The sequence below is a fragment of the Candoia aspera genome, chromosome 18, assembly GCF_035149785.1.
Source record: "Candoia aspera isolate rCanAsp1 chromosome 18, rCanAsp1.hap2, whole genome shotgun sequence".
NCBI classification, from domain to species: domain Eukaryota; kingdom Metazoa; phylum Chordata; class Lepidosauria; order Squamata; family Boidae; genus Candoia; species Candoia aspera.
This window is the reverse complement of record NC_086170.1, coordinates 4,164,299-4,184,158: the sequence shown is the minus strand read 5'-3', so window position 1 is coordinate 4,184,158 and position 19,860 is coordinate 4,164,299. Positions and strand designations below refer to the sequence as shown.

The window sequence follows — 19,860 nt, the reverse complement described above, 5'->3', positions numbered from 1 at the left end:
AGGTTTGGGGTGCAGAAGATAGAAAAGCATTTAAGAGGGCTGGAAGGAGATCTTGTTAGATTTCCTATAAGGCCCTTCCTCCATTTTCCTTGTTGTCAAAGAAGTTATAGCTCAGAAGGGGGGTCCCGAATTTCCGTTCATCCTGATTTACCGCTTGTGACTTTTGAAACCAAAGCACGTGCATTTATAGAGATCCGTACATTCAGTCGTACTTACGCAGAACCCATGTCTCCATAGAATGCACTTACATCTCTTTGCATTATTCAGTCTGGCACACCTTGGAGCTGGCCCTACCCTGTAACAGAGAACTGGGAGCAAATGGCAATGCTGGGGAGGGGGGGTGTCTTAGCAGACAGCACACCCACCCTGAGAGAGCAGCCGCTGAGCGGGGAGCTGGGGTTGTGCTAAGTTGTGATGACCCCTCCACATACCACAGCATACATAAAAGCTCCCCTTGTTTCGAATGGCCTGGGAAGCCTTGGGGCTGATGTGCCTGGCAGAGGATCCCCCATTCACTTGTATTTCGCGTTGCACTGGTGGATCTCATTTTTATTTCTTTCCTCCTTTATATTTGGCTTTTAACCCACCCACCGGCCCCAAATTCCTTTTTGGCCCGCTGATCAGCCCGAGGACTTTTATCATCCGGCTGGGCTGGGGAACTTGTGCCCTGGGCTGCACACCAGATAATGGGAGCTGAGCATTTCAAAGGCAGAAGAAGAGTATGGCTGTTCAGATGCCTCCCCCAAAGCCATCATTTCCACAAAATCTTTGACAGCCCTCTAGTTTTCATGTGACTCCCCATCCATCCATACAACAACCAATTCTTTCTGTTTCGCCTGCCTGCCTCTCCTCCTTCTGTGTGTGTGTGTGTCTGTGTGCATTCCCCCCCCCCCCATATTGAACTATAATTTGTAAGTGCCTTGCAGAAAGAGACATTCTTCCTTCTCACTTTAAAAAACACAATCAGCCTTCAGGCTGATGTGCTTGTAAGTAATGCATCGTTCCTTTGGCTAGAGTGTATGTTTTTGGACTGTTCAGGTTTCCAGTCCCTAAGTTTTGGGTTGTTTGAAATCTAGTTCTAATTAGGAAGGATTTTTTGTTTGTTTGTCCCTCCTACTGCAGTTATATGGGCTCTGGGGTGGCAGTTTTACTCTAACCTCCCCCCCCCCCAATCTTTACCTTCACTAAGTGGTAGCGCTTGACCAGCTTTGGCTGATCTTGGAAACCTAAACTGGTTAGTGCATGGAAGGGAGACCATCAGTAAATCTCTGCAAAACTAGGATGTTGAAAACATTCCAGAAGAAGACAGGAACACTTCCAGGAAAACTGCACCTGAAGTTAAGGTCGACTTGAAGGGGACTTGATTTTTTTATGGGGACCGAAGAAGCAGGTCCGGAGAGTCATGGCCAAGGCTGGTTTTAGGGAGAGACTTTGAAGAGATGAGCAATGGGTGAAAGCAACAGAGGCATTTGTTAGGGACAATAAGGAAGAAAAGGAAACAGCTGGGAATGCTGGGGTTGGAGGGAAGAACTTGGAGCAGTAACAGAGGCAAGAAGAGATAGGAGGGACCAAACCCTTGAAGCTGAACCCATGGAGTTTCAGAAGAGAACTGCCCACACGGGACAGAGCCTCCCTCGAGTCCTGATGACAGGTCCCTGCAGTTTTCTTGGCAACAGGCTGAAAGGGGTTTGTCTTCTGCGGTGTTTTGTTTTTAATATCCCAGTTTGGCCGATCACCCTAGGATTTCCTAGTGGCATCCCGTTCAAGCGCTAACCAGGCCCGACGCCATCAGATTCCTTTAGACGCAGGGCACTGACCCATTTGCGGCCTGCTGGAATTCAAAGAGTTGGTCTTACGAGCGCTTAAAGAAGACCCCCGGGGTGAGGATCCTGTTGCAAGGAAGCGATTTTGGCACAGATCACGAGGGGGCTGGCTTTCCAGATCCTTTCAGTTAAATAAATAAGCAAGGGGCCACCTTGGAGTAGGTCCTGCCTCTTGGAGATATCTCATTGGGGCAGCATGTAGGATCTTCAGATGTCGATGCAAACATTTGGGCGGGTATAAATTGGGCAACAACATTCTTAGGAAAACGCATGGAAAGTTGAGATAACCATCTCCCAGAGAAAAAAACTGTCCACCTTGACCGCTTTTTGGCGTGTGCCGCCAACTCCTCAGCAAGAGAGTGCCAACAACCCATCCTAATGGGTAGGCCACCAGTTGGGCCGAAGATGCTTTGAGGTGGTCCTGCTCGCGGAAGGACCATTTGGTCTTTAAGGGAATAGGAAGGGATGAAAAACCACGAGGGGACTGAGCAATCACAGGACAGAACCAGGCTGCCACCCTGGGAGCTGTAAACATACAGGTTGCTTCCGGCAAAAAGGAAACCAAAGACGCGGGTGAGAAATGCTTCAGGCAAGATAATTGGTGATTTCTATTCCAGGATCATCTCGTGATGAATGTCAGAGTAATAATTATTATTACGGTGTTTTTATCCACACGCCGGCATGGGAATGAGCCTCAGCAAAAACAAAAAACCCTGAAAACCCATCATTACCATCTTGATGCCTCTGTGGGAAACAGGGCGCTGGGCTAGATAGGAGTTGGGGGGGAGGGACAGTTCTTGATCTGAGACCCAAGTCCTTGTCACCTGTAGTCTGCTTGCAGCTGGAGCCAGCCGCAGTTTGCCTGTTTGTTGCTGATCGTTGTGAACCTGGGTGCTTCCTTGTGGGTTTTAGTGTGTAACCGGCTTTGGGCGATGAGAGATGGATGCTCCGTTAGCCAAGCACGAGGGATTGGTAAACCAGCCATACATCTGTAGTGCTTGCGTGCAACTGAATCCTTAAGCCATCAACTTCCAGAGGCTGCACTGTTTTTCATGTCCCTGTTTGTTCAGAGCTGATGCACAGTTAGCGGGGAACAAGTTCCCCAGAATGAAAAGTCTTGGCTTGATTGCTTTCCTCTTCCCCTGAATTGTTTTTTTTTGCAAGCAGGATTAACTCTGAAAACCTTGTTGTCATCTCCCTCACTTTCTAGAGCAGTGTCTCTCAGCCTGGGCCACTTGAAGATGTCTGGACTTGCACTCCCAGAATTCCCGGCTGGCTGGGGAATTCTGGGAGGAGAAGCCCAGACATCTTCAAGTGGCCAAGGCTGAGAGACACTGTCCTAGAGCGAAGTAAGTCTATACATTACCCTTGCCTTTGCCAGATAGGTCTGGGGAAAACTCAGACGAGACCACATCTCTGGAAAGATTTCCCAAGCCTTTCCTCCTGGCTTGGGCTGGATCAAACCAAAGGCAGCCTCCAGCTGAAGCAGGTTGCTTTAAATTTGGCAGCATCTTCTCTACACTGAAAAAGGCCCTCCTTGGCTGGATATTCTTCCCCCAGGAGGCAAGTGAAGAAAATGGCTTCAGCGGAAGAGATCCATTGAGCTGAAAGTCTCCATGCGTCAGTTGGATTCAGAGGTGCAGTTCCTGCTGTCTGGCCCTGCGGTTCAGGCCCAACGCACGTTTTCTCAACTTCGACTGATCTTGGCATGCCTTAAAAGGCCCAAGTCCTATCAAGGCTGGCTTGAAATCTGCCTCCAGACTCGAGGCTTTGTATCTGAAGCCAGGAAACAGGCAGCTGAGCAGCGAATGACAGCTTTGAATGGTGAGAATAATGGCCAAGCCACTATATGGTTTATGTCCTCTCCTAGGAAGGGCCTTCAGTTGTGTTTTTCCCAGTTTCCAGGGGAAAAAATGGCAAGTGATTCCAGGGAGAAAACCAGCAGCTCAGTTCTGGCCGGGTCAAGGTTAATTTTCCCTACAGAAAAGAGGCAGATAGACAGACAGATATGGATGTGATGGTGACATGCATTTAGCAGTGAAAGGCGTCTCAACTTCAAGATGGAGATCCTTGGTTTCAAAACTGGTCCAGAAGGGACGCCATGCTCACCATGTACTGGTGAAGAAGAGGAGAACACCAGTGTCATCATTCCAGGAGTAGGCCAGGCTGGCAGAGCATCTGGAGAACATCTCCCAAAATGTCTACCTCCCAAAGATACCCATTCACCAGAAGGCAACCTGAGGAGATGCAGTCCTTCCACCTCCCAGCTGTCCCAATTTACTTGTCTTTTTACGGGGCAGGTGAGCACATTTCCAAACAAAGCCCTTAGCTGCAGCTCTTTGGTCCTCCTCCTCCTCCATATATTTTTTGGGGGTAAGGAAACAGCCATTCTTGGAATGAACGCTGGAGGTTGGCACCTTGCCCCCCTTTTAGTTCTTCCAGTTAAAGTAACCTTGAAAAATAAAAATCAAATCCGTTGGATCAGGAAGCTACTGAGTGGCAAAGGTGTCCGCAGGAACTTTGGTGACCCCAGAAACCACCTTGTTAAAATAACAACTTCGTTATGGCACCAAGTACCGCCTATCCATTGGACCACAGCTCTCATCCCGCTGGTCCTGCTGGCTAGAAACGCTGGGTATTGTAGTCCAGCAGCTCTGGAAGGTGCGTGATTTAGGGAAGGCTGTGAAAAGCCATTATGTATTGGGAGAGATGCTTTGCTCTTTCTTTTAAGGCTTGGTTAACCCCCTTCTCTCTTTTTTCTTTCCCCTTCCACTTGGTTTTCAGGTGCATTTTTTTCCAGTGTTATTTACTCCAGTCCTGGCTTGGCTTGGCTTGGTTTGAGGTTGTTTTCTTCCTCCTCCTAAGTTGACTGTGAGGGTGGATTCCCCACCCCCCTTTGGTTAGAAGTTTTAAAATAAAAATCCAGGGGTGGGGAGGGGTGGCTCCAGAGCGATGTGCATCGACAGAGGAAGAGCGATGCTTCTCCAGCGCCGCCATCCCTCTTCGGGGGAGAGAGGTGGGCTGCATGGCTTGACCCACATCTCAGACTGGGCCGCCCCCTGGCCCTTTGTTGCCCTTCTCTTCAGCTCTACTCCTTTCAGTGACCTTCCCTTGAATTTCCCAGGGTATAAATCTGATGAAATTACAGGAGGTGGAAAAAGGGAGGTTGAGGCGGGGAAGGTCTCCATGCTGATCTGGGGGGTGGGGGGGCGGTGGCTGGCCGGCTGCCCTCTTGGGAGCGAACCCTGAGCCCTGTTTTGGCAAACGGCTTTCACTCTCTTTAACCAGATAGTGACGGGATGGCCTTTGGGAAAGGTTTCTCAGCCTCCTTTGCAGGAATTTTCATAGTTCTCTTTTTTAAAAAAGCCAAGGACTTGCAAAGCCAGACTTTCACAAAAGGGACAGGACCTACAACAGAGCATTGACATGCACAGGGACTTGGTAGGGTGCCAGCCAGCCTGCCTGCCCCTTTGCAGGAGACCCCATTCCATGCCCCCCCCAAAGGGCTTTCCATTCACTCCATCTTAACAGTCAGTATCTGATGTCTCTACTGACGTTTTTAGGACTGTAAACCAATAATAATTCTACTTCTTCAAGCCTAGGGGTTTTAGTTTGCAGTAGCTGGCACTAACTGAGAATCAGGCAGCCTTTGTGATCTTGTTCACATTGTTGGAAAGAATGTTTGCTTTTTAAAAGAAAGCTTTGTTTGACCTTTGTTTTCATTGCAGTTTGCTGGTATCTATTTCTTAAAAAATTATCCACGTGGCTTTGCGGGCCTGGTAAGCAGGAGACCAATTTATAAATGTTTAAGCCCGGCTGCTTTCTCTCTCCCACTTACGTGACGACACAGCCCCCAGACCTTGCAATCTTTTTCTCCTTTTCTTCCTTTTGTTTATAATAAAGTGAATATTTCTGTGTACTTGCAAGCGAAGCGAAGTTAGACCTAGTTAGGGCTCAGATGGGAGGATTCCGGGAAATATCAGTGCTAGATGGAAAATGGTAAAAAGTGGCCAGCCACTTCCATAACGTAGAGAAAATAATTGCAAACGTCAGCTCACGTAGACACCAGGAGTCATACTGAGCTTGAATGGCTACATAAAATTAGTGTTTAAATTAAGAGGCTTAACTCAAGAGCTGAATTCAGTGCCCAAAGGGGAACGTCACCGCAAAGGGCTTTGGGGGGCTGCACCCCCGATGGAAAGTGTGAAGCCTTCCCTGGTCCCCTGTGCTGGGGGTGCTGAAAGTTTACAGCTTAAACGGAAACGGGCCCCTGGCTTGGGCTTAATTTAGGGCAGCCTCCTGTTTGCGTTTGTGGTTTCTGCTAATGAACCCGGGAAGGGCTGAGGAAGCTGGGGAGAGCGAAGGAGGGAGAGAGAGAGGGTGAGAAATTGGACAGAGAGGCTGACCTCAGGCTATTTCCCTGCCTGGGGAGAAAAAGGCTTGTTTTTTCTGGCGGGAGTGGGAGGCCGGAGCAGACGGCAACCCATCGCGATTCCGCATGACCAAGGCTGCAAGCTGGCAGAAGGTGTGGGGCACTCGGATGGGGTAGCTTTTTATCAGGGTATATATTTTGTCCTCCTTTTTGTTTAAACAGCCACCAGAAGCAGTTCTGGGCAACAGGGAGTCACTGAGGCTGCGTGTTAAGCCGTCAAGCACGCCTCTGCCTATTTGGGGGTGACTTGCCTGCATAAACAGAGCTGGCGGCTCCTTTGGCCCGCAGAGGTGGATTAAATCCTGGTTTGTTCCAACCTGGTTTGTTGAACATGCCACAGTGGGCCTCAAAACTGCAATATTTGTCAGAAGAGCAGCTGGTCTTGCCAGGAAAAAAACACTAACAGCTTCAGCATAAGATAAGTAAATGGTAGCTCCTCTTCCTGTGATTTTGCATTATGGTTTTTTCAAGCTTGCACAGCTGCCTGAGCTAATCCAAGGCCGCACAGTTGTTTCATAGCTGATCAGGATTTGAACCCAGAACCAGCCCAGCACTGATGACACTCTGCTGTGCCTCGTTTGGAGCGGTCCCTGTGGTCAGACTGCTGTGAAATCTGGAGCTGTAAATCTCGGATAGGATGCCACAGGCAAGGAAATCTCGTATAGAAAGGAGGATTGTTGGGTGCCCATTGCAGAGTACACAGCTGTTAGTGTTAAAACGTTGACAATTCAGTTCCTGTAGCAGAAGCTGGAGGGAGAGAGAGACAGAATATTGTCTGGCGAATCTTTAAAAAAAAGAAAGGAAGGAAAGGAAAAACCCTCCAGTGTTCCTCTGAAACAAAGCGATGAGCCACTCGGGTCCAGCAAGTTTGGAAAAATGAAAATAAACAGAGAGGAAGGATGAGGAGCTGCCCACTGCAAAATGCTTGCTCTGTTGAGGACGGATGATGGAGTTATGTGTAGTCAATTGTTGTGGGGTTGATGAAGTAAGGCCAGGGAACAGTCTCTGGAGTGAGTGTGCTGTGATTTGTGAGGATAGCGCTGGTCCCTGCCAAGGGAAGGCCACCTGCGACCTCTGGCTGGGAACCGCCGGCTCGGGAAGGGTTAAGGTGCTTCCGCCTCAGCCTCTCTGGGTTTCAAGCCCATGCCAGCTGCTGGCATGGTTTATGAATGAGGCTGGGCGCCACTTTTGCCAAAGAGCAGGGAGAAGGAAGTTGGCATGGAAGTGTCTCCATGCAGCTGTCAAAATCAATGGCGGGGGCTCTTTCTCCCTCTCCCCCCCCCCAGCTTGCTGCAGAAGTAAAAGAGGGATGAGGGACCTCTGCCAGAGGGAGCTGGCAAGGAACCCCGGTCACTGGAGCAAATGCCAGCTGCAAATAGCCCCAGATGAGAAAGGGAGTGGGGGGAAACATTACTTCTAGCTCAAGGGAGAGTCTCAGGCTTGCGTTCTCTTACAACAGCTCTCTGCAGCCGGTGGGCTCCAGGGAGGTTGGGCTACTGCAGGATCGCCAGCTGGCGTAGCCTGGCGGGGGGAGATGAATCTGGTCCTCCAACACGTACGTGGCACTGGATTGGGGCAGGTTGTCGAGGTTTTGTGAAGTTTTGTGTGCACGGGTGTGTGATCCCAGCCAGTCAGGGATGCTAGCCGATCCCAGCCAACTAGGAATCACGGGGCAGCACCGCCAAGCGCAGGGAGATCTAAGCAGACTGAATAATACGTATGACCAGGGGCCCTCTGCCTCCGTAAGGCTGTTTAGCACAGGGTCTAAAACGGTTTCTCAACCTCGGCAACTTGAAGATGGGTGGACTGCAACTCCCAGAATTCCTCAGCCAGCCATGGGAGTTGGTCCACCCATCTTCAAGTTGCCGAGGTTGAGAAACCCTGGTCTAGAAGACAGCCCCACAACTGTGTGGATGAGGGAAGTTACGAAGAAGGTCACTGCTCCAAAGTGTCTCATTTCTCTTGGCTTGGAAAAACTTCCCCCGTGTGACGTTTCCCGCAGAACGTCCTTTGGCTCCCCATAGGCCTTGGCATAATCTAATGAAGGGGGGATTCTGGAAAGGAAAGGAGATTTCCAGAGCGCAGCTGACTCTGTGTAAACAACTGCCCTGTTTCAAGGGAGGTGGACGGGGGATATTTTAAGAATCGCTTTGGCTGTGATGCTCCACGGGGTGATTTAGTGACAGGCCTTCTAGGGTATGATGGGCATCTAAATTGGAAGGGCACCCTGCAAGTTAATTGATTTAAAAAAATGAAAAAGAGACCGTTCTTCACTTCTCCTCTTTGGGTTCAGAACATCCCCCCACTCTCTCAGATACTAGGATGTTAAACCCACGATAAAGAGGCAGGCGCGCATGGAGCCCACACAAGACACTCCATTGAGGGTTTTGGTGGATTGCAAGATAATTGAGGGTGAGAAAATGTTAGCATGTGTTAATCTTGGTGTGCTTGTTTGTGTGTTGGGGAATGGTGCAAATCTGGCTGGTGCGGTGAGTTTGCCATCCAGTGTATGAGACCAGCCCAGAAAAGAGGTTAATCCAGTAATCAGGTTCATGTGAATGCAGTCAGTGGTTGAACCTATCAGCTATTAGCCTTGATTGCAACGAAGGATGTTTCTAAAGGTGCTTTTATACCTCTGTCTGTGCGTATGCATGGGTGCACATACACCCTTTCTCTACTGAGAAAAGAGAACTTGTCAAAGCTACCTCATCTTTTGGTGATTGTTTCAATACCGCAGTACATCCCCAAAGCTGTCTGTTTGTTCATAATATTGCAAGCAAGTTTGCACTCTGTTGGTGTTTTTTAAAAAAAATAAGAACAATCAGGATTCTCAGAAAAAGAGGATATGTCCATAAAGGCAGAGGCAATCCTTTGGACATTCAGTTTAAATATTTGTCTTAGCTTGGAATGTTTCAACCCCTGGATTTTTTTTTTTCCCTTCTCCCTAAGCCAGCTGTAATTGGGGTGGTGGTGGTGGAATAGAGTTCCCCATCTTAATTTCCTCATGTGCCAAACTGTGTCTGATCTTGGGGAGGTTCTGCTTACACGCATGGAGGGAGAGAGGGTTGTGGATTTGTGTATCTTGGCTTGAGAAAGAGAGCCACAATTAATTCTTGGTTGATCTGTTTTGTCTGCTTCGTCCTGACTTTTGTTCCCACCAGCCTGCAGGAAATTGAGTAATTCTGTTCCTCTCCGAGGTGGCTGACGGGAAATAATCCTGGGTTCGTAATAATCAGGGAGCACATGATTGCCCCATAATCAGGGAACGATTAGCTGTTTTGGGATGCGGATCTTTGGCCATTGCTGAGGACACCATGGGTGCTGCTGAGCATAGAATGTTTTTTCCCTTCATAAACAGGAGCTTGATTGGGTTATCATGGCGTAAAGGGCCTTTGCCATTGGCTTTCCCTCTTTAATGCCTCTGCCCCAAGGATATGCAGGGCTGGAAAAAGTGAGGTAAAACCTTCTGAAATGGGTAGTACGAGTGAGGCGTGCCACAAAATGTCGCAGAATGAAGTGCCCTGGTTCGCTTTGCCTGCCAGCCAGTCAGCCCTGGCCCTTTCTCACTGCACTCCATTCCAGCTTCCTTGGGCATTGCCATTTTTTCCCTCCCTTTCGCAGCCCGTCAGCTTTGCTTGGCCACTGAAGTTGCTCTGCTCTCTTTCTAGAGGGGATTCTCCCCTGCTGGAAGAGTTTTGTCCTTCAAAACCCATTGATTCGAAAGAAAGAGTCTCCAGGATGGAGGTGCAAGGGAGGAAGCGTATTGTGATGTGTGTGAGAAAATGTTCTCCTTCAAGATTGCACTCTGAGGAGAGCAGATCGGCAAAAGCTCAAGAGCCCTGGTAGAAGGTCTGAGAAATAGGGTTCACATGGGTTTTGCTGGCCTGGGCCACCTGAATGGTAAAGCCAACAGCACTAATAAAAAATTAAACAAAATGGTAATGATCCTCCAGTTTACCTAGAACGGTGTTTCTCAACCTTGGCAGCTTTAAGATGTCTGGACTTCAACTCCCAGAATTCCCCAGCCAGCATGCTGGCTGGGGAATTCTGGGAGTTGAAGTCCAGACATCTTAAAGCTGCCAAGGTTGAGAAACACTGGCAAAGGTGTTCAAATGGTTCAGGCAAACAATGATGCGTTCTCTTTGCACCCCTGCCCAATACCCCTTAGCCAAATTTTGCAGGTTTAGGTGACTTCTTTAATCTGAAACCTTGCTATCCTGCTTCTGCACGGTGTAATAGAATATATTCCAACTGCACTGAATGAAGTTTATTTCCAACTAATTCCTAATATTATGTTGCCTTTTGTGTGTTGCACTTACACACCCTAAAGTTTTGCATTTCCAAGTTGGGATAAGAGATGGCACAGCAAAAGGGTGCCTTTTTCAAATTCTTCTAAATGCAAGATTCCAGTTTCAACCACCAGCACAAACCCCACCGGTTTGGGTTCTTCCCCTCCCCCTTAGATGATTTGCAATTTTGACGGCCAGTTTTTTTACTAAAAATACACCCCTTGCTGCTGCTGGCTGCCTCAAAATCCCAACGCAACAGGCTGGGTGCCACATTTGACAGGCCACATGAAATCTAGCGCCTCTTTGAGCGATCGGAGCGGATGCCAGCTGCGGTGGCCGTCCCTGGATCCCCTGAGCATGGAGACAGTTGCCATGGAGAAGGGTTGCCATGGCGCCGTTTTCTCACAAGGGGAGAGAGAAAGAGAGAGGGATGTAAAGTAATGTTTTAAAGGTGGGGAAGACAATCTTGCAAGTGTGGGAGGTCTATTGAAGAAGGATGCTTGGGGGACCCTTGAATTTGCGTTGGCTTTCTTGAGTATCTGGGTGTGTCGATTTATCGCTGATGGACTACAGCAGTACCCTTGCCAGATCAGACCCAAATGCCGGAGTTCTGGTCTCCAGAGATAGCTTCTGTGATGCTGCTTCAAAGGCACAAATATGCTAACATGAGGGTCGATCCGTGTTCCTTGCACTCATTTGTCAGAAGGACTTATAATTTTAACTTTCTCACCAGTGGTGGGCTGTCAAGCGATGCAAAGCGCTAACTAGCTAAAGTTCAAAGCAGAATAAGTCCTGGAAAGACAAGTCTGCTTGAACATGAGCAGAAGCCGAGAGTGGAATCTGTTGGGTTTGGTGGTAAGTTTGCTGAGCCAACCCTTGGAGAATTTGGAGGGAGGATGATACACAGAAGAGAAATGTGATGATTTTATCCTATTAATCACTCTGAGGTTCTGGATTGCCTTCTGATGAGCAAGCCTGTCTGGGGAATCCGGATCCGGATCTGTAATTTAGTATAGACGTCGTTCTAGGTTGAAAATCTCTTAGAGCCTTCCCACCCATCTTCTCTTGCAGTCCTTGCCTTCCAGTGATCCATTTAAAGCACCTCCAAATGTAGCTTTGTGGCCCTTCAGATCAGCTCAGTGATCCCACAGCTCTCTCCCTGCCTGGCAGCAGAGATGATGATTTATTCTCGGCTTGGCTGGGGTTACCATCAAAAGTCCTCTGACTCCAACCAGTGGAGGTTTTCCAGAAATGAGATTTTTCTCCATTGACACGTTCTCAAGCCTGGGAGCTTGTAAGGTCTGGTCATAGTGCCATGACGACAAGGTATTATCATTTCATCGCTCAGCATCCAGCCAGGTTAGGAAAACGCTAGGGTGGCTGGTCCCTGTTATAATGAGGGTGTCAGTCAGGTGCTGGTTGGGAGCTGAGTTACGTTTGTGGTGGAACTCGGTTTTAAAACTGTTAAGGTGATCACATTGTAATGCTTTGAAGCATCCATAAGTGGGGAGGTATCATATTAGCTATTTTGCTTGATTTAATGTTTATGAAATGTACTTTTAGATGAAGCTTAGTTTTTGCCTTGTGCCCACTGACTTCGTACCTGCTGCACGTGGATCTCAGGCTGAGTGGGAGGGTCAGCCTGGAAAACAACTGTGCCCCGCTAACGAGGGCTGGGATAATGTTGTGCTTTGACCTTTTGTGAGCTGGTGGCGGGTGGGGGTGCCTTTCGAGCCACAAAATGCTACGCTTTCTTCCTTTAGCACAACGGGCTATGGAAAATTCTGCAATGCTTGCAGAATAAATTATGCAAAAGAGAAGTGCATTTAGGAAGTTGTAGAGATGACTGGTAGGATTTTTTGGCTGGCTTTGTTTGGGGCTTGGTATTCACAATGCAACCCTGATTATTTTATAGACAGAGATGTGACTGCCCCCTCCCTTCTGCGTCTGGTGATTCTTCCTTGTTGGGCAGGTGTGGGGGGAGGAGAGACATACCCCCTGTGATCCAACCAACTCTCTGTCGAGAAGGGTTGTGTTAGACATGGTTACAACTCATTACCGGTCTGTTGGCAAGATGCCACAACAGCAGAGCTCATAAAGCAACTCACCCAGCGTTAATGTGCTTGTCGCGTGCCATCCTGTGGGTGGGTGGGCAGGGAACAACGCGGCCCTTGGCAGGCCAAGAAGAAATTCACGGCCACACCCTCCTGCTTTTCCAGGCCCAAACCGTCTGGATCTTGGGATCGGTGGAATTCCGTTTTTCTTAGTTTTTCATCCGGCCGTGATGGGTTGCCGTGCTTCTGCTCTGCAAAACCACTGAAGCGTGGAGAGAGCTTTAGAGCTGGATCCGACCATCTTGGGTGAAGGCCGTGCAGGGAAGAGATTGGTGGACCAAAATCAGTCCTTCAAATTCCCAATAATTTGTTTCTTTACTTAATGTCCTTCAAAACCTAGATTCCTCTTGGGTATCTTGAGATACGTCAAACTTCCAAGGAGAAATAAGTGCAGGAACATATCGTGCAATGCCAGTATTAGAATTCTAGCATTGTCTTTGTGGTCTTCTCCTCCCCCAAAGAGCATTCCTTCCCTCTTACCTTCCTTCCTTCCTATTACAAGCATCCAGGCCTCTCTCTTCAGCACTTGCAGCCGAGATAAATCTTCGCGGAAGCATCATAGCCAAGCAGGCAGGGAGAAGATGTCCATGCAAAGCCCACGTGACTTCCAGGCCAGGAGAATAAAAATAGCGAGGAGGAATCAGCCCAGGAGAAACATGCTCGTGATTGTATTTCGGAAAGGCTAGGCCATGCCAACAAAATGGGTGGTGGGGTGGTGGGGGGGAGAAGGGTGCTGAAAAAGAAGCAGGCAGCTGGGGAATATCTCTTTTCTTTGGAGCCGGCTTCAAGAAGGATGGATCAAATGTGGCCCAGACTTGTGGCTCTTCAAATATGACTCCCTCGTGCTTAAAAGAGAAAGGCAGATGAACCCAAGTGCATGCAGGTTAAAATGCTTTTCCAGGATGGTTGATGTGCCATTTGAGCTGGACACTGTCCAGGTACCTAACTCCAGATGAGCGAAGGCTGGGCTATCTGCGTACGCTCAGAAGCTTACGACAACTAAGTATGTACTGTGAGGCTCCAGGATCAAAAATGTCCAGCCGATGGAAGTCTTCACTTCCCCTTGTAAGTTAGCATGTATTTCTGCTTGCGTTGTGGGAAGCAGAGCTTAGGGGCCAGCTGTCCTCCCTGGGACCACAGGGCTCCTTGCTCTGTTTTGGTTTCCCCAGTCCGCTATTGTTGAACGAAACCAGATCTCTCCTCTGCCTGATGTAATCCAGAACGGTGATTAACGGCTTGAAGCATTTCCTCCGTTTTTACAGTTTTTGAGATGCTTATTTGTTGAAGTTGGGCTTATATGTCTGAAAGCCAAGTTGTCTGGGTGTGAGGGTCTTTTTTTGCTTAGAGGGGAATTCTGGCACACTGTCGTGGCTCAAGCGAAGGCCTGCTGCCAACTGGGCCGCAGAAGTTGAGCGGTGACGCCTTGCGCCGTCAAGGAGAGACAGAATGTCTGACGTAGGAATAACAGGCATCCGTCTTGAAAGTGCTGCAGTGTGCCAAAGGCAATCTGGGTTTGAAGAGAACCCAAACTGGCTTCTGCTAGGCCTCAGAGAAGCCAGTCTTGGCCTACTGAGTTAGAAGACACAGCCTTCAGATGCCTGAGATGGGTCCTGGATGCATGGCAGACATCTTAGGAAGTGACCAGGAGTCTTTGTCAGAAATCAACATGAAGAGAATTGCCAACTTTTGGTTTGTGGGGTCCAGTGGCAGAGAAGACGGTGCCATAAAGCACTGTGGAAGCTTCCCCAGCTGTCAACTTCCTGGTGTGTTCAGGTGCTACTCACATAACTCAGGTGGCATGGCTGTTTTGACCTCAGTTGCCTCCTCCCCCAAATCCACTAAGACAGCAGTTTCTCTGCCTCGCGGTAGGGCTGGTCCCAATTCCTGGATTCCGGAATGCTCATTTCACATGCTATTCTTTACTGATAACATGGTTAGACAATGTTCTCAAAAGGGATGGCAACTGGTTTCTTCAAAACCTGTTCCTCTGGGCACCTGCTCACCAACCCTTGAGTTCCTGTTTGCTGTTATACTTGGCTTAAACTCTCTTGGAGGTATACTTTTTTGTTTTAAATGCAGAAGGCATCTTTTAAGCATGCCAAAGCTTGTGAGGGATAGGGAAGAGGTCACGCAAACTCAGGTGTCTCTGTCTTACTGCTGATGTTGTGACCATGAAGTGTGTGCCATTATTCTCTCTGACTCACCTTCATGAGAGCTTCCAGACGGAGTTCTCCTGCCCCTGGGCAGTTGGCTTGTCTATAGATTGTAGAGTTCGGTGCACCAATTCAGGACTGAATTCTTCTAAAGACCAGGGCCTTTCTGTTTGCTTCTGCCCGTTTCTCCCTTGCTGCGGGAAACCAGACAAATCTTTTACGAACCAGGATCCAATGCTGGAAACGTTTTAGCTGTATCAGATGGAAAATGCATTCTTCTGTACAAGGTATAATAAATCCTTTGGGGCCAATTGGGGGGTGGGGTGTTACCTTTTGAGGAATCTCTCTGTTCTGTTCTGCGTGTGTGTTGTATGACAGGGAGAGAGAGATGGGGTCACTTCTTCTAAAACTGAACTCAGATGGAGAATGCCAACAGAAATGGTACCCAGACAGGACAGATAGACCCAGAATGCTCCTCAAGATGGAACAATTGCCTAATCCAATGAGAGGCTTATGTTCCTAGCTTCCAGCTAAATCTCTCTCTCCTCTGACTGGGTTCAGAAAACAGCCTTGTTACAGATCATTATCTACAGAGTTTCACCTTCCAAGCATGAGAACATCAAACAGCTGAGAGTCCCTGAATCCTAGTTTACTCCTGTCCAACCATCTTCGGTGGGATGGATGAAAGTTCTGGACCCACCACAGATGAGCCAGGAGATAAGGAGAGGTGGCCATATATCTTACTACCACAGGAGGTTGTCTTCTGCTCTGACGCATTCTCTATTTGAACCACGCAGCCAAAGAGATTCCTTAGCTTGCCTGTGAAATTTTCAGGTACAGCTGGGGAAACTCCAGCTTGAAAAATGGATGAATGATTTGGCTTGGTATAAAGCTTCTCCTGGTGTCCCTGAATTATAGAGTTCTAAGAGAGCAAGCAGGGGTCTTGAAGAGACCCATCCACAGAGGTGGCCCACCTACTCACTGTCCTCCTTATTCTATTACAACACATAGTTTTTTTTAATTTAAATTCCTTTGGGGGAGAATAAATGAAGACAAACAAGTTTGGTACAGACCAGGGACTTCTTTTGTTCTCCACTTGGTTGGCTGATATATATGTTTGAGGGACAGAGAAGGAGCTACCCCTTCGGCAGCGGAACAATGCGCCCAGTGAAGCAAGGTTGAGTTTGCTGGGAAGAACGGATGCCAAGAAGGGAGAATAATCACGGAGTGGAAACAAGGGGGTGGTGGTGGTGTTGGAATACTTGAAGAGAGCAAGCCAAGACATTTCACAGGCTCTTCCCCCACATCTCTTCTGCATCACAAACCACAAATCTAGAAGCTGCTAACCCCTGGGATCTGGCCAGGCTGTTTGGTGGGTGGGTGGACAAGTTGGCCATATGGTTTACTACACTTCCAGGAGACAGTTCAAAGGAACCATTGTCCGGTTCTACCACCAGAATGAGCTCCAGAAGAAACATTTTTCTCCTTTTTTGGCTTCCAGAGTCAAATCGATTCTAAGCCACAGGTCTTGGTTGAATAATATTTTCCTCTGGAGTGCCTGGCTGTATGTGTATACTTGTGGGGGGTGGCCTGCTGACCTGCACTGGAAATAATCCTGGACTATCTTCCTTTAAAGCAAGACCTTCCAAATAGAGGAAAAACAGACCTCAGCAACATGTTGTAAAAGTTCTTCCTTTGAGCCTTGGCGAAAGCTGAAAGTTGGCTCTACTGTTAGACAATGTGACACAATCACTTTGGACAAAAAGTGGGAGGGCATGTGGAAAAGGAACTGGTTGGTTGGTTTCCTTCCTTCCTAGAGATTCTTCCAGGGAAAACAAAACTTGGTTCTTTCTGAGCTCTGTGTTGGGGGGAAAAACAGGATATGCTATTTGGGACCCCCTGTAAGTAGGTTGCTAATTGCGTTGGTGATAGAGGCAGTCCCAACATTTCAACTCCTAATTTATTCACACCTGGTATGTGGAACGTGGATGATAACACAGTGTTATGGACCAGTCCAAAGCCCACAGATGGTGGCATGGGGGTAGGCCTCTAACCAGCAAGAGATGGTATGTGTAGACAGAGGAGTCTGCCCCCATAGGGCAGTCTGGATCAGTTTATTGATCCATGCAAAGTCTATTGCTTTGCATGGGAACCCAACTAATTCTTGTCATTGCCGTCCTTGGGATCCATATGAAAGACACTGGCACTCTCAACAGCCTACTGCAAAGAACTGTCCTCTTCTAATCCGTCATCATGGACCTTGGTTGTCTTTAATCCAAGCATAGTTTAGAGGAAGTAAAACTGAGGTTGGCTGAGTAGAAGGGAAATGTAGTATATTTGGAAGATGGGGAAGAGCTGCTCAGAAAGAGGTTTGCTGTGGTGATCATGAAAAGGCGGCAAGTTGGGTCAAGTGGGCAGTGGTTGGTTGGAATTCTGAATGGCTGTTCTCTGAGACTAGCTAAGTATTGACTCTCAAACTCCCAGAGATATGCCAGGTTGCGCTGCTTGTGGAAGTCCTGCAGACTGAGCATGGGGCTGGGTGCGTAACCTGTCTCTGCCGCAAATTGTGCATATTTACGTTTCCTCCATTGGATACATGGAAACAGAGGCTGAAGCAGCAGTGGGCAGAGATGTGGAGTTTGCACCCTGCTTTCTGCAGCTGGCATCAGAGAGTTGGGCTAGGTGACCTCTAAACGCCTCCCCGTAGGCCTGACTTAGAAAATGATGACCCCCAGGGTCGATTTGGAAATGGTTCAGAAGTTGGACAGGCAGAAGCAATGAGATGAAGACGAAGTTGCTGATTTAACCATAGCTGAAAATGATTCTCCATGTGTTAATGTTAACATTGACCTCAACCCAAAGAGCACTCCTGCTTCTCTGCACCAATCCTGCCCTTCTGCTGCTATAGTGTTGCTTTCTTCTACCCCCGGTAAGGCGACGCTCCTGTGTGGGACTGCAAGCTGGGGTTTCAGTCTCCCTCTTTCTTTTTGCAGGGCGACCATAGATGAGGTTGAAACAGATGTTGTGGAAATAGAAGTCAAACTTGACAAGGTAAGAAGGGAAAGCGTCTCAGGAACCCACGAGCCCGGGCCAGCAGGAACAACCAGGGGTTGGAATCATGGTCAATTTGGAAGCCAGGAGGTTGAGAATCAGGCGGCAGGCCTTTTTAATTAATTGATTGATTGATTAATAATAATAGGTGGGTGTGGCCAATCAGGAAACACTTAAATGCAGATTGTGTAAGCGGTAGCTGGTGCATGGGGTTCTTCCATGTAGTGACCTCTGCCAGGCCTCAGCTCCTCTGTGTTTGGTTGTGGGAGATGGATGTCTCACAATTAGCATGAGGGTCTAATTGCATTTCAGGGCTCTCCCCCCTCCCTCAAGAGCTCCTGTTGCAAATAATGTACGGCTCGCTTGGCTTTCGGTGAAAACAAAACCGCATTGCAGAAACTGCCACGTTGCAAGAACGGGCTTGCCTCGCTTTCCAGAGGCTCGCTCAGGAGCCTCCCTGCTGCCCATCTGGCCGCCAGATGTGACCGGGAGCTGCATCTGTTTGCTTTTGTTCCCTGGAATCAGATGCAACAGTGCAAAGAAGGTTGCCAGCAACCTAGGCTTGCCTTGGCAGTTGTTGGGAACAGAGAGAGCAGGGGTCTGTGTTCAGATTTTATTTCTTGTCTGGCTTTTGCAGGCCCTAATATCAAGCTTTTTTGAGCATTCCAAGCACTGGGTCCTTTCACGGGTGGGATTCCAGATTTGTCTTTCCCCAAAACACAGGAGAGAACCGAATATAACTTCTGGTATAATCTGCCACTTCCCTTGTGCTCTGGGGGAGGTGTTCGCAGTCACTAGAGGTTTAGAGCTCAACTTCCTTTAGCCCCACCAGTGTTGTGGTTCAAACATCTGGAGTGCACTGAATTTCCCGGCCATGGTCTGCACTGGGTGGGCGATGAAGAAGTTCACTTCCCATTCAACCGTCCGCTTACCAAATTTGCTCTTTCTGAACTGACGTGGGAACCGGAGGGTGATGGATTGGATCCCAAACCAAAAAATGGCATAGCAACACCAGGTGGTTGGGAGACAGGCATGCAGGAAACACACACACACACACACACACACACACAGAAGAAAATGATGTGGAAATGTGACATGAAATGAAGAGGTAAGGAAGAAAGAACAAGGGAGGGTCCGGTTAATAGATTCTCACAACCACAGGTGTGAAGATACCGATACCGACTTGTGGGCTTGTTTGTTCTGTTATCAAGGTGCTTATGAGGGCCAGGGCCATTTCTAACCCACACTTCCCCTTTTTCACAGTTTATCTCCAAGCTGGACCTCTCTTCAGACCACAGCTTTCCCAGACATGGTACTTTCCGGGTGGGTTGCACTTCTCCCATCATCCTCAGCCACATGGCCTTCGTGCAGGTTGAGAATTAGGGGAATGGAACTCAGCATCTCTGGAGGGTTCCAGGTTGGGAAAAGTTGGAACAGAGGGAGGCCTGCAGATTGTTGTCTGTAAGTTAGGTAAACAACCTCTCTCTCTATCCTGATGGACAGTGACTGGTCTCCAGACCTTAACCAAGGTCTTTCTTGTCACTCAGTCCTTTTAGCAGTATGCTAAACGGGCTGAAGCAAGGGGCTGAAAAGATCCCCTTCTGATCTTTGCCCCCTGGGAAACTCTTCATTCCTCTAAAGAGCCTGAACAAGGCCTTTTTCCAAGGAGGCTAGAACAAAACTGGGAATCAACTCCAACATTTTGTTTCAGTTCCCAGCTGTCACAATGCTGTTTGGGTCGAGGACACTGACACTAACCAATTGGCACCAGCAAATGCAGGCTTACATCCAGATGTTCTAGTCTGTGAGAGGGAAGACCCCAAATCAGCTCTTTTTCTGTCTTGTTTCCAAATGGAAGTGGTTAGTTCCCAGATAGAAGAGGAAGGTGGTGAGAAGATATTTATCTGTAATTAACTGGGGAAGAAGTGAGGAAAAGTAAGTGTGTGTGTGTGCGTGCGCGATATACAGTAATATGAAGAAGTCACCTCTGGTTTAAAA

The 19,860-nt window shown here is 48.3% G+C and overlaps 1 protein-coding gene across 1 annotated transcript in view; it reads left to right on the top strand.

Annotated features, from left to right (window-relative positions):
• ACAP3 (ArfGAP with coiled-coil, ankyrin repeat and PH domains 3) overlaps positions 1–19,860 on the top strand; it is a 76,944-nt gene that overhangs the window by 11,101 nt on the left and 45,983 nt on the right. The window contains exon 2 of the mRNA XM_063317412.1: positions 17,805–17,862. Coding sequence (XP_063173482.1) covers positions 17,805–17,862 — 58 coding nt within the window. The remainder of the gene's footprint in view (positions 1–17,804; positions 17,863–19,860) is intronic.